Source organism: Haemorhous mexicanus, chromosome 18, assembly GCF_027477595.1.
Source record: "Haemorhous mexicanus isolate bHaeMex1 chromosome 18, bHaeMex1.pri, whole genome shotgun sequence".
Classification (NCBI taxonomy): Eukaryota; Metazoa; Chordata; class Aves; order Passeriformes; family Fringillidae; genus Haemorhous; species Haemorhous mexicanus.
The window spans coordinates 491,625-504,940 of NC_082358.1; the positions used below are offsets into that span (position 1 = coordinate 491,625).

The 13,316-nt window shown below is 39.0% G+C and overlaps 1 protein-coding gene across 9 annotated transcripts in view; it reads left to right on the top strand.

Moving 5' to 3' along the window:
* PHF20 (PHD finger protein 20) overlaps nucleotides 1-13,316 on the top strand; it is a 75,528-nt gene that overhangs the window by 29,760 nt on the left and 32,452 nt on the right. For 6 of the 9 annotated variants that reach the window (XM_059862815.1, XM_059862821.1, XM_059862819.1 and 3 more), the window contains 2 exons: nucleotides 767-946; nucleotides 7,897-8,175. In XM_059862815.1, coding sequence (XP_059718798.1) covers nucleotides 767-946; nucleotides 7,897-8,175 — 459 coding nt within the window. The remainder of the gene's footprint in view (nucleotides 1-766; nucleotides 947-7,896; nucleotides 8,176-13,316) is intronic. The other 3 variants (XM_059862823.1, XM_059862822.1, XM_059862818.1) reach the window with 2 other exon arrangements.

Genomic DNA, 13,316 nt, shown 5'->3' on the forward strand with positions numbered 1-13,316 from the left:
TGTGATGAGGTGGTCATGTAGTTGTTGCAAGCTCTGTATTTTCATTTGCTTAACCTGCAGGCTCCATATCTGCCATTAAAACCTGTTTGTGTCAGCAGTGCAGGGAAAACGCATAGAAAGTTTCTATTGCTCTGCTGCCCTGATTGCTTTTGGCTTTTGATTCCCTTTCTGTCAGTAACCTCAGCACTTCCCTTGGGTGGTGGGAGCTTTTCCAGCAAAGGAGAGCTCCATAGGCTAAAAATTTCCAAGGAAATAGTTGGTTTGGGTTTTTTTGATTGGTTGGCTTTCTTTTGTAGGGAATGCAGGTTCTGATTGTGAATATGAGGTAATTTCAAAGTTTTAACACTTTCAGATTGTAAAAGTAACAGCCCTAGTACTGAACTCTTACAGTTCTTACAGTTTAATCCTGTTACTGAACACTAAAAACATCAAATGGGATGCTTTTATGCTTAAACAGAGTTGAGATAACACTCCCTTTTCTGCCCTGTGCTTCCCTGCCTTTCCCTTTTCAGGGGGCTCTTGTAGTGGTGTGAGGTCCGGGCTACAAGCAGTTAGCTTGTGTGTTTCTAAGCGGCTGTAAGTTCAGAGGGGTACTACAAGTTACAAAAGTCGCAAAAATTTTGTGTGGTCAAGAGCATGGATGGGGGGTATTTTTCTCCATTATAATGTAATGAGGATTCCCCCTCTCTTCCCCTCCACCCCCCAGGTGTTCTGAAGTATGCTTTTGTATGCATTTTACTCAGGGGAAATTTTTTTCTCATTCTAGTCCAGTTAGAAATTCCTATTGAATCTGACCAGAGTGTTGGTGAACAAGGATCGCCTGGAAACACATTGCATAGCACAGCACTCAGTACAGATGCCAGTTTGCAGGAAGAAAAAGCTGAAGACACTGAGTCTTCCTGTGTTCCTGTCAGAACTCAAGAACCTTCTGCTGCTACAGGTTCAGGTTTTTCATATTTAATGTTGATGCATTTTTTAAGGCAATTGACACCAGGTGTTTTGTACTTGTGCAAGTGTTAAAACTGAGCATTTTTGCAATGTTAACCTTGGTAAAAAATGCATATTTTTATTCTTTGTGGACTCAGTCTTAATCTTTTGCTTTCAAGTTGGACAGCAATCTGTCCAACTTGAAAGCATAACATTAAGACTGAGTCCACAAGGAAAAGTGGAAATTGTAGTTTTTAAATGACTGGGTGTAATATTTTCAGCATGATGATGAAGTTAACAAATGCTTGTTTTCAGTGTTTGGAATTCTGGATTAAACTGAATTTAACTCCATGAAAGGTCAGGTTACTTTCTCCTTAATGTGCTGTGAGGATGTGGTATGTTGCTGCTGTTTGGAAATCCTGATTGTGCATTTTTATATCCTTATGTTTAGACTTGGAGACTTTAGTGCAAATTTATGAAATAGTTCAAACATTTCAGTTTGAACTGTCTTAATATATTTACTCTATTTTCTCTTATCTGGGGAGTGTTCTTACTTTGCATTTTCAAATTAAAATTTCCTGTGCAGATAGTAGACTGTCAAAACATGGTGCTGTCCTGTGATTATTTCTCATAACTTTAATCATTGGATCTACAGCTAACTGGGGAAACTTGAAGTGCGTATTTCCTAGTTTATGCTCTATTTAACAAGTTTAATTTTAAGTGTAATAGAGCACTTGGAGAGATTTACAGTTTCTCAGCATTGCTGGAGTAATCTGTGTTGTTAGTTGGTTATTTTAAATTTGCCTCTTGTTTGCACTTTTCTTCTCTCACTCACTTGGTTGTAACTATTGAAGTCGCATGTCCTCTCCACTAATGGATACCCTTAGTGCTGGCAGGAACTGGCCTCTTCCCTTCACTTCGGTTGGATGTGTAAATTAAAATTTACACATTTACACTATTTAGAAATACGAGCTCTTTTGATGTTGGTCTCCTTCAGCTGTTGCTGAGCATTTGTAATTTGGGTTTAAACTTGGGAGAATTCCAACTGAATGTTTAATATTTGTGTGTGTAGTGTCATTCACATTAATGGAATGTGTGGGATATGGCCTGAGCTTGCTTCATTGGATACAAGCAGCAAAGCTGTGGGAGCAGGGCTTGGCTAACATCTGCCCAAAGGCTCTGATAGAGTTTATGCACTCTTGTTCCTGGCTCTTTTGTCAGGACTTGAGCAAGCTAGATTAAAGTTAATTTGGGAATATGCACTCACATTCACTTACACTGTTTTTTATGTAAAAATCCTTACTTCTGAGTGTGGCTTTTATTTAATTGAAAGTTGTTTCAGTTAACATCAGAAATCAGACATGCACCTCAGTGGACATCCAGATGTGGCAAGCAGGTGTTTTTATTGTAGAGCACTCTTAAGGATTGGTGATAAAAGCTATGCAGGGTCTTGGAGTAAATACTGTCACCTGAAATCCAAGTGCGAAAGCCTACATTTCCATACTTAACCAACATTAAAAATATTATTAACAAGCAGTTTTAGAAAATTCATATATTCTATCACAGATAAATCCTTTGTAGTTAAAAGTGGATCTGTGTTTCCTTCTCTGTGCTCTGTCTTGGTTGTGGTACACAACACAGCACTGGTACACCCCAGTGCTGATGAGTGGCCTGATGGGGGAACAGCGGGGCTTGGTATTTTTCCTGGTAGTGGTGCATGTGTGTAGCAGCATGACAATGACAGGCACCTTTAGGTGAGATCTGGAAATACCTCTGAAAATCACCAGTGGCTTTTGTTCTTATGGAGGGGTAGATACGTTGCAGGGCCCAAGCATGCTGTCCTAAAAATAGCTGGTGTTGGAGACTGGGAGCTGAATAATTTATGGATGATTATCAAGGGAACAGATAGGCTCCAGATAAAAAAAACTGTGTGTCAGACAGTTATGTTCATTAGTTTGCCATGTGTTTGAAAGAAATTTGGGTCTTGGGCAGGGGGCAGAGTACATTGTTGGAGAGAGGTGGTGTGTGTGGGAGAAGAGGGTGTCTGTTGCATATGACATTCCCATGAAGTACAGCATGGAAGTTAGTCATTGGTAGCTTTCCATGTGTAGAAAAAAAGGCAGTATTGTAGCCCAGTATTACCATTATTATTTGTCTGTAGACTTCAGTTCTAGTCACTTAGTGAGAATGAATTATATTCCTGTAGGAGAATACTGTAAAACCTGTGTTTCCCTCAGTGTGATTTGTTAGTGTAATTTTTGTCAGTGTTGAGTAGTATATTCTGGTAGTACAAATTTTAACTTGCATGATGAACATTATTTTTATAGCACTTGAATATCAGGAATTCTTAAGGATACAAGCATTCCTTTTAAAGGGTGTTTTTCTAGTCACTGGTTGGTAGATGATTCAAGATTAATAGTGGTTGCAGACATTTATAACAGCAAACACAGTCTGGAGTCTTCCTATGACTGAGATGTTTTAAAATGTAACATGTTCTGAAAGGGCAATATAGCATTGCTTGTCAAAAATGAAGTTCCTTTTTAAAAAGCTTCACCAAAATTCTGGATAACTACATGTACTGAAAGATTAGAATCCTGTTGTGCTGGCTTTTGGCACCTCTAATGACGAGGGACCAGAAGTGGTGATCAGAATTTAGCTAAATCAAGCTGTCTTTCAAAAAAATATGTGACAGTCAGTTGGCAAATCTTTGCAGCCAGTTAAAGCTCTGCATATATCTGAAAACAGAAGCATTTCATAGCTGTTCATGTGACTTTACTCTTAAAAATTCCTTTAAATTTAAAGGTGAGCTGCCTTTGCTTTGCACACATCTGCTATCGTGTTTGTAGTTGTATTTGCTAACACTCTTGAAATTATTTATTTGCATAGACATGCATCAGGGGTTCTATTTGCCTTATACTTACACCTGCTTCTCTGATTTTGTTCTGTTAGCTTTGGGTTTCAGTTAAGGAGAAGCATAAGCCCTTTTCATCAGTTTGAAAGAGCTGCTGTTTCTCCTACAGTTTACCTCAGTAGGCTTTAATCCCTTCACGATAATGTGAAAGTTGCATTTTTGAGCCTAACAATGTATGGTAGGTAAGTAAGTCCCTTGTGCCTTGCTCACTTAAAGCTCCCTAGGGTAGGGCACTGCAATCTGGTTGCAGTGTTTCAGTTACAGGTCAAAGTACAGGTAAAGCCTTCACATCCCCCCCACCTGGCCCCTCCAAAGGTACGTTGAGGTGTGAGTGGTACACTGCAAGGCTTACATGTTTTACTGCCCAGTGCAGGCTGCTTTTATTGGTACCAGTTTATCTCCAGCACAGGGGGAAACTGGTGAGTGAAGTGCCATAGGAAGTACTGTGTTGAGTAGTTCTTGCAATGCCAAGTAATGTTACAGCTCAAAACGCCACAAGTTTATAAATATGTAACAATCAGTGATTATTGATGCTGTTATGTATTTCTTACACCGGGCATCTCCTTCTGTGAATTCTGTATGCACTGGAAATTCTTGAATGCTGTCCTTACCTAAATTAGCTAGAGAAGAGCAATTAAGCGAGATGGTTTTTGTTTCACAACTGACATATTGAAAGAAAGAGGGTTTTTGAAAATAAAGGAACAAATGTAGCTTGAGAGCTGAAATGATGAAAGACTTGGTGAGCTCGGGAAAAACAATACAAGATTTCAGAAGAAATAATTTGAATTAAATAAGTAGCTAATGAGGACACTGCCCAGTGGTGTGAAATGGTCCAAAGCACAGTGTGAAAACTCTGAGATCAAGCACATTTGTTACCATGACCTATCATGAAGATTATGCACCAGAGAACATGAGTTTTAGAGAGAGTTTCAATGTGTTTAATTTAACAGCAAGTGAAGAAATAATTTGATCTTCACTAAGAATTTCTTTGGACACCAGGAAGTAGAAAGTGAAGGTCTCCTCATTTTAGCCAGCAGTTGTGTGTGGAAGTCTAATGGCTCAAAACTGCAGTAAAGCCATCTTTAAGTGGGGGAAAATGGGAAGAGTTCTGTGCACTGCTGGCTTCTTGGATTGTTGTAGGAGATGCCACAGGATGGCTGACCTTCAGTTAAGGTACAGTGCTGCTGCCAAATATTCCTGTCCCAGCAGGACTCGTCTCAAAGAGAGAATTGATCATGGTGTAAAAATGCCTCTGGTGGACTTGAAAGCTTCACACTGTGCATTTTACAGTGAACTTACTGCTGAACATGGTCATAGCTTGACCCTTGGATAATTCAGCCCAGTGAAAAGTGAGAATGGTTGCTGATGGGAACACTGAAGGAATGTTTTGCTCTGTAGTGAAACTTAAAGGACACAGATATTTGACTGTGAGTGTGCTTACTGTTGTAATGGCTGACTGAAGAGCAGATGAAGAGTTTGAATTTTGATTATAATCATGGGAGAAATAGCAGTGTCAATTTACCATTCATTTTCCTTTGTACTTGCAGAAAATAACCACCAAGCTCCTCTGTAAAGGCAGTTGAAGACAGTACCCCAGACTTGTTTCTCTAGAAACCAATTTAGTGTCTTATGTTGTGAGCAAAATTTCTGCATGTAAGGATGGTAGCTGCCCCTTTAGGTGTTGGTGTAGGATGTTATTTTCAGAGTGTATGGAGCAAGGACTCTCCAGAGGCTCCCCTGGGTGGCAGAGTTGGTTGTCAGTTTCCTACTGTGCCTGGGTGACAGGGAGTTCTATTGTACTACTTGTAGAGAAGTAAAATGTAATGATGGGAATGACTGAAGCTTGGTTTCAAATTTTGTGGGATCATCTGTATTTTTATTACTCTGAATACATTCCTTTTGCACATTGCAGTAAGTTTTTTGTCTGCTTCCTTTCCTTTTGCCCCATGTCTTTTTTATCCCTATTGCTAACTTTAGCTAATGCAATCCTTTCCTTTTCTAACTTGTAGCCCATCAGTAAGAAGCCATTCCCTATATCTTCTCTAGAATCTGTCCAGCTCAGTGGAGGGGAAGTGCTCTGAGCTTGGATGTGGGTCCTCATCCTGACAATTGTGTGATGGTGTAATAGTTTCCCTTGTCATCTTTGTAATGTTTTTTTGCTAAGTCTATGGACCCCATTTCTCCCTTCTGCTGCAGTTGTTTTCCAGCTTCATGTTGGTTATTAAATAGTAACAAGTTCTTAGCATCTGTAGTCCCAAATGCTGGTTTTTTTCCTTTACAGTCAAGAGAACCTTTCTGTGTTTGCTTTCACTAAACCCACAGACCATTGCACTGAGCCTTCCTGAAATACTTTTTCATTCTTCCTGAATGCAGCTTTTGATGGTCTGCAGTATATTTTGATTTTGGTATTGGCAAACTTCATCATTCTGCAAGTGTGAGTCTGGCTTTGCTGCAGTCTTATTGATGTTCCTGTCAGCATGTTCTTAATGTGGCTATGCCACAGTGTCTTCCTCCTTGTCATTACCACTGTGAAACACCCAAAACTAGTGTCTTTCTTTGTACTATTTCGTTCTCCAATTTCATTGCATATTCTTTCTTTTAACCAGCTTGGTGTTGCATATGACTTAATCTTTCCCTGTGCATTAGGGTACAACTGCTTGTGTTTTCTCCATGTTAAAGATTTGTTTGTACACAATACTTAAAGGCTGGATGTGCCTCAGATGCTTCTCTGCACTGTGACAACCTTTAAGTCTGCTGCTCAGTAACACCATTTTTGTTACTGCATGCTAAAAACTTGGAAACAAACTGTGTACTGTGTTTGTACTCCAGGATCATGCTGACACTGCCTTTAACAATCCTGTTCAAAGCCTTACTGCACTTAAAGAAAAATCTTCCTCTTGTTCATAATGTTTCTGGGTACTTTTGTGTCTTGCTTACAGCTACTTCTAATACAGTGTCTTAATTTTCATTCATGTGCTTCATTCCTTCAGTTTTAGTCACGGTTGCTAGGTTTGGGTCTTGCAGTTAAACTCTGCTTTCTTAATCCTGAAAGTCGAAAACTCTTGTAAAAAACGCTTTAGTACTGGCAAAGCAAATAGAAAAATTGTATTTGGAAGCTGGGGTTTTTTTAAAATGATACCTCCTTTACATTGTCTTCTAGCTGGAGAGGGATTTTTTTGATGCTGTGTGTGTATTAGTGGTGGATAATTGCATAGATCTGTTTAGATCTGTTGCCTCATTTTTAACTCTCATATGTTGTAGTGAGTACAGATACTGGTGACAGTAATCTGATTTAGCTCAAAATGTTTCTTTTGTATGTTTGTTAGAAAAAATATGAACTAAAAGTTCCTGAAATTCATAGTAGATACAGCCCTTGGTTTCAGAGCAGTGTTCTGTGGAATAAGTGCCTTCAAATTCCTTACATTTGAATCTTTAGACTTCCTTACTTTTTTCAGAAGCTTAATTAAGTATAGCTCATAGGAAACATTTTGTAACAGTTGCAAACAATTTTGTTTTTCATTGCTGCTTAAAAATTGAAATAAATTTAAATTTTTTACTTCCAAAATGTTCTGACATACTGCTTCTGTTGTCTTTGGAAGTAACCAGGCTTTGGTGGCAGAACTGTGCACCCAGAAAGCAGGTAGCAAATAATTGTAAGCAGAGCTATTTTCTTGCTTTCACCAGAGATGTGAATAGTTGCGAACAAATAATCTTTAGTGTTCAGACATAGGGATGTAACCTCTGTGTGATTCGGTCTTTTATCTTTAGGAGCACCTTACAGTGATATCAGCTGTTAGGCAAGGATTTAGGGAAGCAAAATATTTTACCTCATTCATAAAAGCAGTGGCGTCATGACAACCAGATTTATGAGCAGTGTAGGGTAGAGTTTTCCCTTTAAAGTTACTAATCTTAAAGGCAGATAAGGCATAAACATTTTATTTCTAGCATTTCATAGCTAATATGTGTGAATGCATGCTTCTTTTTGCTGTTGAAGTTTAGGAAACCATTTGGTAAATATAGCATATGCATGGGGCAATTTATCTGTTTTGTTCTTACAGTAACAAAACCTTGTAGGAGAACAGATTTTCTTGCATCAAAAAAAGCTGCAACTGTTGACCAAGATCACAAGTTTAGATGCAAGTTCTTGGACTGTTCAAAATCCTTCCGCAAAGCCAAGTTATTGCATTATCACATGAAATACTTTCATGGAGTGGAGAAGGCTGCAGAATCACAGCAGAACCCTGTAAAAAGAAATATTCAAACCAGAGCTTCTTTGGCTTCTGAAAAAGCTAATCAAGAAAGGTCAAAAAGAGGACGGACCACAGCTGGTTCACTGTGTAAGTATGGTGTTGATCTCTTTCTTTTTTTAACCAGCAGCAGTCAGGACAGACAGAAAATATCAGAAATCAATTTTCTTTTGGGCTGAAAGAGTCTCTTTCAGTGCTGTGTCTTAGCATGTTTCTGTGTGGAGAAGAAGCAGAATATGTGTGCACATCATGTTGTAGAAAGGTATGAAGATGTTTCTTCTAGAATTCAAGATCATTTTGTGGTAAAGATCCCACTGTACAGCTTCTCTTATTTTTCTGTAGCAGCTCACTTGTGTATTAAACATCTGTTCCCTTTTAAAAACCCCAGTTCCCTGAGTTTCTGACTTGATTTTTATTTTTCTTCTGGCTTATAAATAGTATTGGTTGGAGACCTCTGTCCTTTTCTATATTAGGGAACAGTTTGGGTACCTCCAGTTCTTTCTTATTTCTTCCTTATCTTTAGATTTTGACTTTACTTTTCTGTACTTTACCACCTTCAAGCACATACCTGGCTGGAAATCCAGTTTGAGTTTCTGCAGTATTTACTGTTCTGTGTCATGAAAAGTCCTAGTATTTAACAAGTGCAGTTGTTTCAGCTGTGCTTGAAAAAGATCTTCACACAACAGATGGTCAGTGGAAAGGGATAAAAACTTACTCGTTAGCAAAAAATATGTTTTAACTGCTTTGCAGTCTGCAAAATCACATTCACTTCTGCTTCACCCTCATTCTCTGAAGCACTCTCTGCCTGGCATGACACCAGAGTGGCAGTCTAAGTCTAGTGTGGACTGCAGTGGTTGTTGATAACCTGTCCAGACTTGGCGCTTGTGGCCTGGTGTTGCTGTGTACTGCAAGTCCATAAAACTAGTCATGTCTTCTGTCTTCTCATTGAGCCTTTATAAAATCCATCTTTTTCCTTGCTGAATTCCCTGACATCTTTTGTCTTTGCAGTTGATCTTTCATTAATATGTTGTTTAAGAACTACAAAGTGTTACAAGTTGCTCACAGAGCTCCAGCTCACTACAGCAGGATATATCCTGCCTTACTTTGCTTCGTGGCTGCTTTTCTTAAGAGTCCAGAAAATGAGTTTTCATTTGAGGTGCTGCTGCTCGTTCCTAACAAGATAAGTGTGACTTTACATACAGAAGTATTTGGGGTTCATATGTAGTTACAGTATCTTTAAATAATGCAAAGACATACACTTGGATTAGGTAGGAAAAGAGTTCTCTTTAAATGCATTAGGGTGTAAAGATTTGTATCTGTTGTACTCTGCATGCAGCTTAATTGAACCCAAGGGTTGCCTGGAGAAACATACCTGAGATAGGCATGGTGTGAAGACTGGCTGCTGATAGCTGCAAATTGATCAAAACAGGTTTTGTGCATGTCATGGACTTTTCAATAACCAGACTTCTATTTGGCTCTTTCGAACTGTGTAATTATTTTTTGATTTGAGAAGTTGTTTTGTTGTGATTGTCTTGAATGCACTGACTAGTGACTCAAGATCTTGACCCTTCCATTTGTCCTTTCCTCCAAGTGCCTACAGTCAGTTGCACCATCGTCACCAGCAGGTAATTCCCTGTGGAGCTGAGGTGTAACTGTATTTGCTTATTTTAAGCCTCCACCCCTCTAATTCCCCATTTGTGGATGGATACTTTTCACCTGGATCATTTCCATGATGTACTCCATAGCAGCTCTCTGCACAGAGTGCCTGGGGTGTGCTCACAACAGCTGAACATAGCAACAAGGTGACGGGGAGTGGCTGTAAAGTTCTCAAGTCTCCTTGACAGTTGAAGCCTGCTGTTGTGGAGCTATAGTACATTTTTTCTTGACAAGGAAAGACAATGTCATAATATATTAGTTTTATGTCTGATATTAAGTGCCATTGTTTTCTAACGCAGTGTGTTCTTAGTGACCCTAGTTTTCATTCAGTGGTGCTACACAGTTGAAAGCAGAGTTAATGAGATTCATGAGCTCTTACTTTGAAGTTGCATTTAAAGTTCTGTTCTTCTGTCTTAATGGCATGCATAGAAAGCCTGTCTTCTAGGCCAGACCTTCTATCTACTGAGCACTTAAGCCACCTTTTCAAAAGGCTTTTCAGGAGGTACTGCTTAGAGTGAAAGCTTTTGAATCCATAATTCAGTCTGGTATGTGGTGGGTATATTTTCATCTTTATGATCATTTTGTAAGCAAAAGTTCTCCTGTTTGAAAAGAATATATTTAAATAATTTTACCTTTTGGTACAAATGGGCTTTTCTTGTACTTCACTATATTAGGTAGATTTTAATGCTTAAGAAAAGGTGACAGTTTCTAACAGATAAAAATTTCAGCAATCATGATGGTTTTTTATTCCATAAAATTGAAGATGCTCTTGCTTTAGGAGCTCTGTCACACTTATCTCACAAGTTTTGTTTTAGACCTCTGGAACTTCTTACTCTTTATGCTACGCATAAAATAAATGGTGGGGGTTGTCTGGTGCTAGATTTAAAGTGAAATACTCACTGCTTATAAAGTTATAGGAAAACGTGCAAAATTTAGAACCGTTGCAAGACCTTTTCTTTGCAAATTAAAATTTTAACACATAGAAAAGAAGATGAATGTAAGTGGTCTTCAGTGACCATGGTCTGAGATTTGGGAAAGAACAATTCAAATATAGTTGCTTTGCACTGAAGTGGAGACTCCAAAATTAAAATTTCCAGTATGTTACCTGACACTGGAATTAAAGCTTGAGTGAGCTGGAAGGGTTAATGTGGGACCGATTTGAGCTGTCTCCCCCTCTCTCCAAAGAAGGATCTTGCCTTTGCCGTGGAAAACTGGACAGATAGGTCTCTAAATTCTGTAGTTGCTCTGAACAGAGAAGGAACTGCTATTGCCTGCAGCTTGTATTTTACATATGCCTTACAGAATATGCCTAAACAGAATGACTAGGACTTCGTGGCTACTGGATATGTTCAGACAATACCTTTCTTAAATTTATCAGAAAGTAGTATGAGATCATTATGATGAAGCAGCTCTTCCCCCAAGTGCATGCTACAGTACTTACCTCCTTGAGTTGCTGCTGCTTTTGTCTTTAGGAAGGAATTGTCCTAACATAGAAGAAGGCAGTTGATGTTGTCTCCCCCTGGGCCAGAGGAGATGCAGGTATACCTGCCCTAAGCTCTCAGGTTGCATTACACCTCAGGTGCATTGCAGAGCCACCTGCAGGCCTCTATTAGGAGAATTGAGATCTGTAGAAAATATGTGTGGATGTTTAAGCCTAAAAGAGGCTTTTTGAATCTGGGCTGCAGATGACATCAGTGTTGCTCGTAGATGAAAGAGTTGCTTAGATATTGTGCTAGCTCAAATAGAGATGCTCTATCAGAATAATTGCTTGGAAATTAAGTGTGGTACAGTATCTGTGACAATTTATGTCAGGTACTTATTGATTGCTGTAATAAAAAAAAATGGAGTACAGATGCACAGAACATTATTAGTTGGAAGGGACCCACAAGGATCATTGAGTCCAACTCTTAAGTAAAACTGGATTCTGTGCCCATATGAATTAACCTTAAGACAGGTTTCTTTCTTTGTGATCCCTTCTCTTTTGCTGCAGAACCCCTTAGTTTACTGTTAAAGTACATCATCCCATACTGTGACTTGTGCCCTGCAGACACTGTAAAGAATTTTCTCTGAGGGAACCAGTTTTCTCTTTCAGATATGTCTGTCTGTCCGTGTTATTTTGTATAAAGTGCTTGCAAAAGGTTTTTCTTAATAAAGATTGTTGTTTCCTGACCTAGAAAAAGATTTTTTTCCTGACCTAGAAAACTCCAAGGACATGAGGCACAGAATAGTTTCATTTCTTTCTTTGTTACCTGCAAGTCACAATTTTGACATCTTGACTTGGAATTTTTCTTTATTAGTGACTTTCATCTTTTTAGTGAAATGTATCCATTTGGAGATTTGCTAGCATTAGTTAATGCCTTTGGGCTGAACATACCTTCTGAAATCCAAAAGTCAAGACTTGAGTGCTTGCACTGCTGATGTGTCCCCACATCATACCCTGGTGAGGCTCTGTACTTGCTGGATGCTGAAGATTTCTCAGGAGACACAAACCTCATGAACAAGTAGGGGAGTTGGTAATGAAAGTGCCATCTGAGGCGATTGGTGTGCTCTTAATAACTACTGAGTACTGGTGTCAGCACAATTGTACTGACAGCGATCTCAGGAGTTGATACTCATTGACTCCTAGGACATAGTTTAGCTCTTCTCAGGAGTTTTGGTAATAATGGAAGCTAAACTAATTTTTTTAACTTCAAAAGCACTGCACAGTATTAGGCTTTGATTTGGAGTGTGAGTGTAGTACAGTAACCTCAGTCTGGCAAGTTGCTGCCACTCTTGACTCTCCTGTGTTCCTTGCCATGAGGAAGAAACTAAAGGAACAGACCTGCAATTTTTAGTTTGCATACTGTAAAAAATCTGTCCTTACTATGGAGTCCATATAAATCACTTAAAGAAGTAAAAATGTTTTGTCAGTAGATTTTAATTTTTTTACATCACCTCATTTTTAGAAAATTCTGCCTACTCAGAGTTAATTACAGTATGTCCTGTTACTGTATAAATGACTCCATGCATGAATTCTTTACATGAGTAAACAAAATAGGAATTTTGTCCTTACTCGTGTTACTGATGAGAGCTGAATTGTGGATGGGTGGGGTTGGCAAACTTGTTTTGACATCTTGGAACATCTCAGGCATCTGGTTGTCTTTAATAGCTGTTCACGGCAAACCTCTAGCCTGTTGTGTAGTGGTTGTAAGATTAATCCTTTGGGAAATTTTCGTTTCCTCTTGATTCTGGCTGACTCATGCCTCTTTGCTAGGCATTGGGTGTGCATGGTATTCTACAAATGTGGGCTTTTTCCTTGGAGCCAGGGATGATCTGCATAAATGCCCCCTGTGTTTGCAGAGTTGCTGGTTGTATTTGGCTTATCAAGACAATACTGTGTTTGGTTTCTGGGGGGTGACTCTAAGTACAGATGAAACATGGTCTTTCAGTTCTTGAAAATACAACTGGAAGTTCCCAGCAAATGATCTTACAGCTGTGGATGGTACCTTTGTGTGATTCACATGCTTGGGAATGCAGTCTCTGCTTCCTGTGAATGCTGAGTTATCTCTTTACCTGGAGTCCTACAGCAGGGTTCC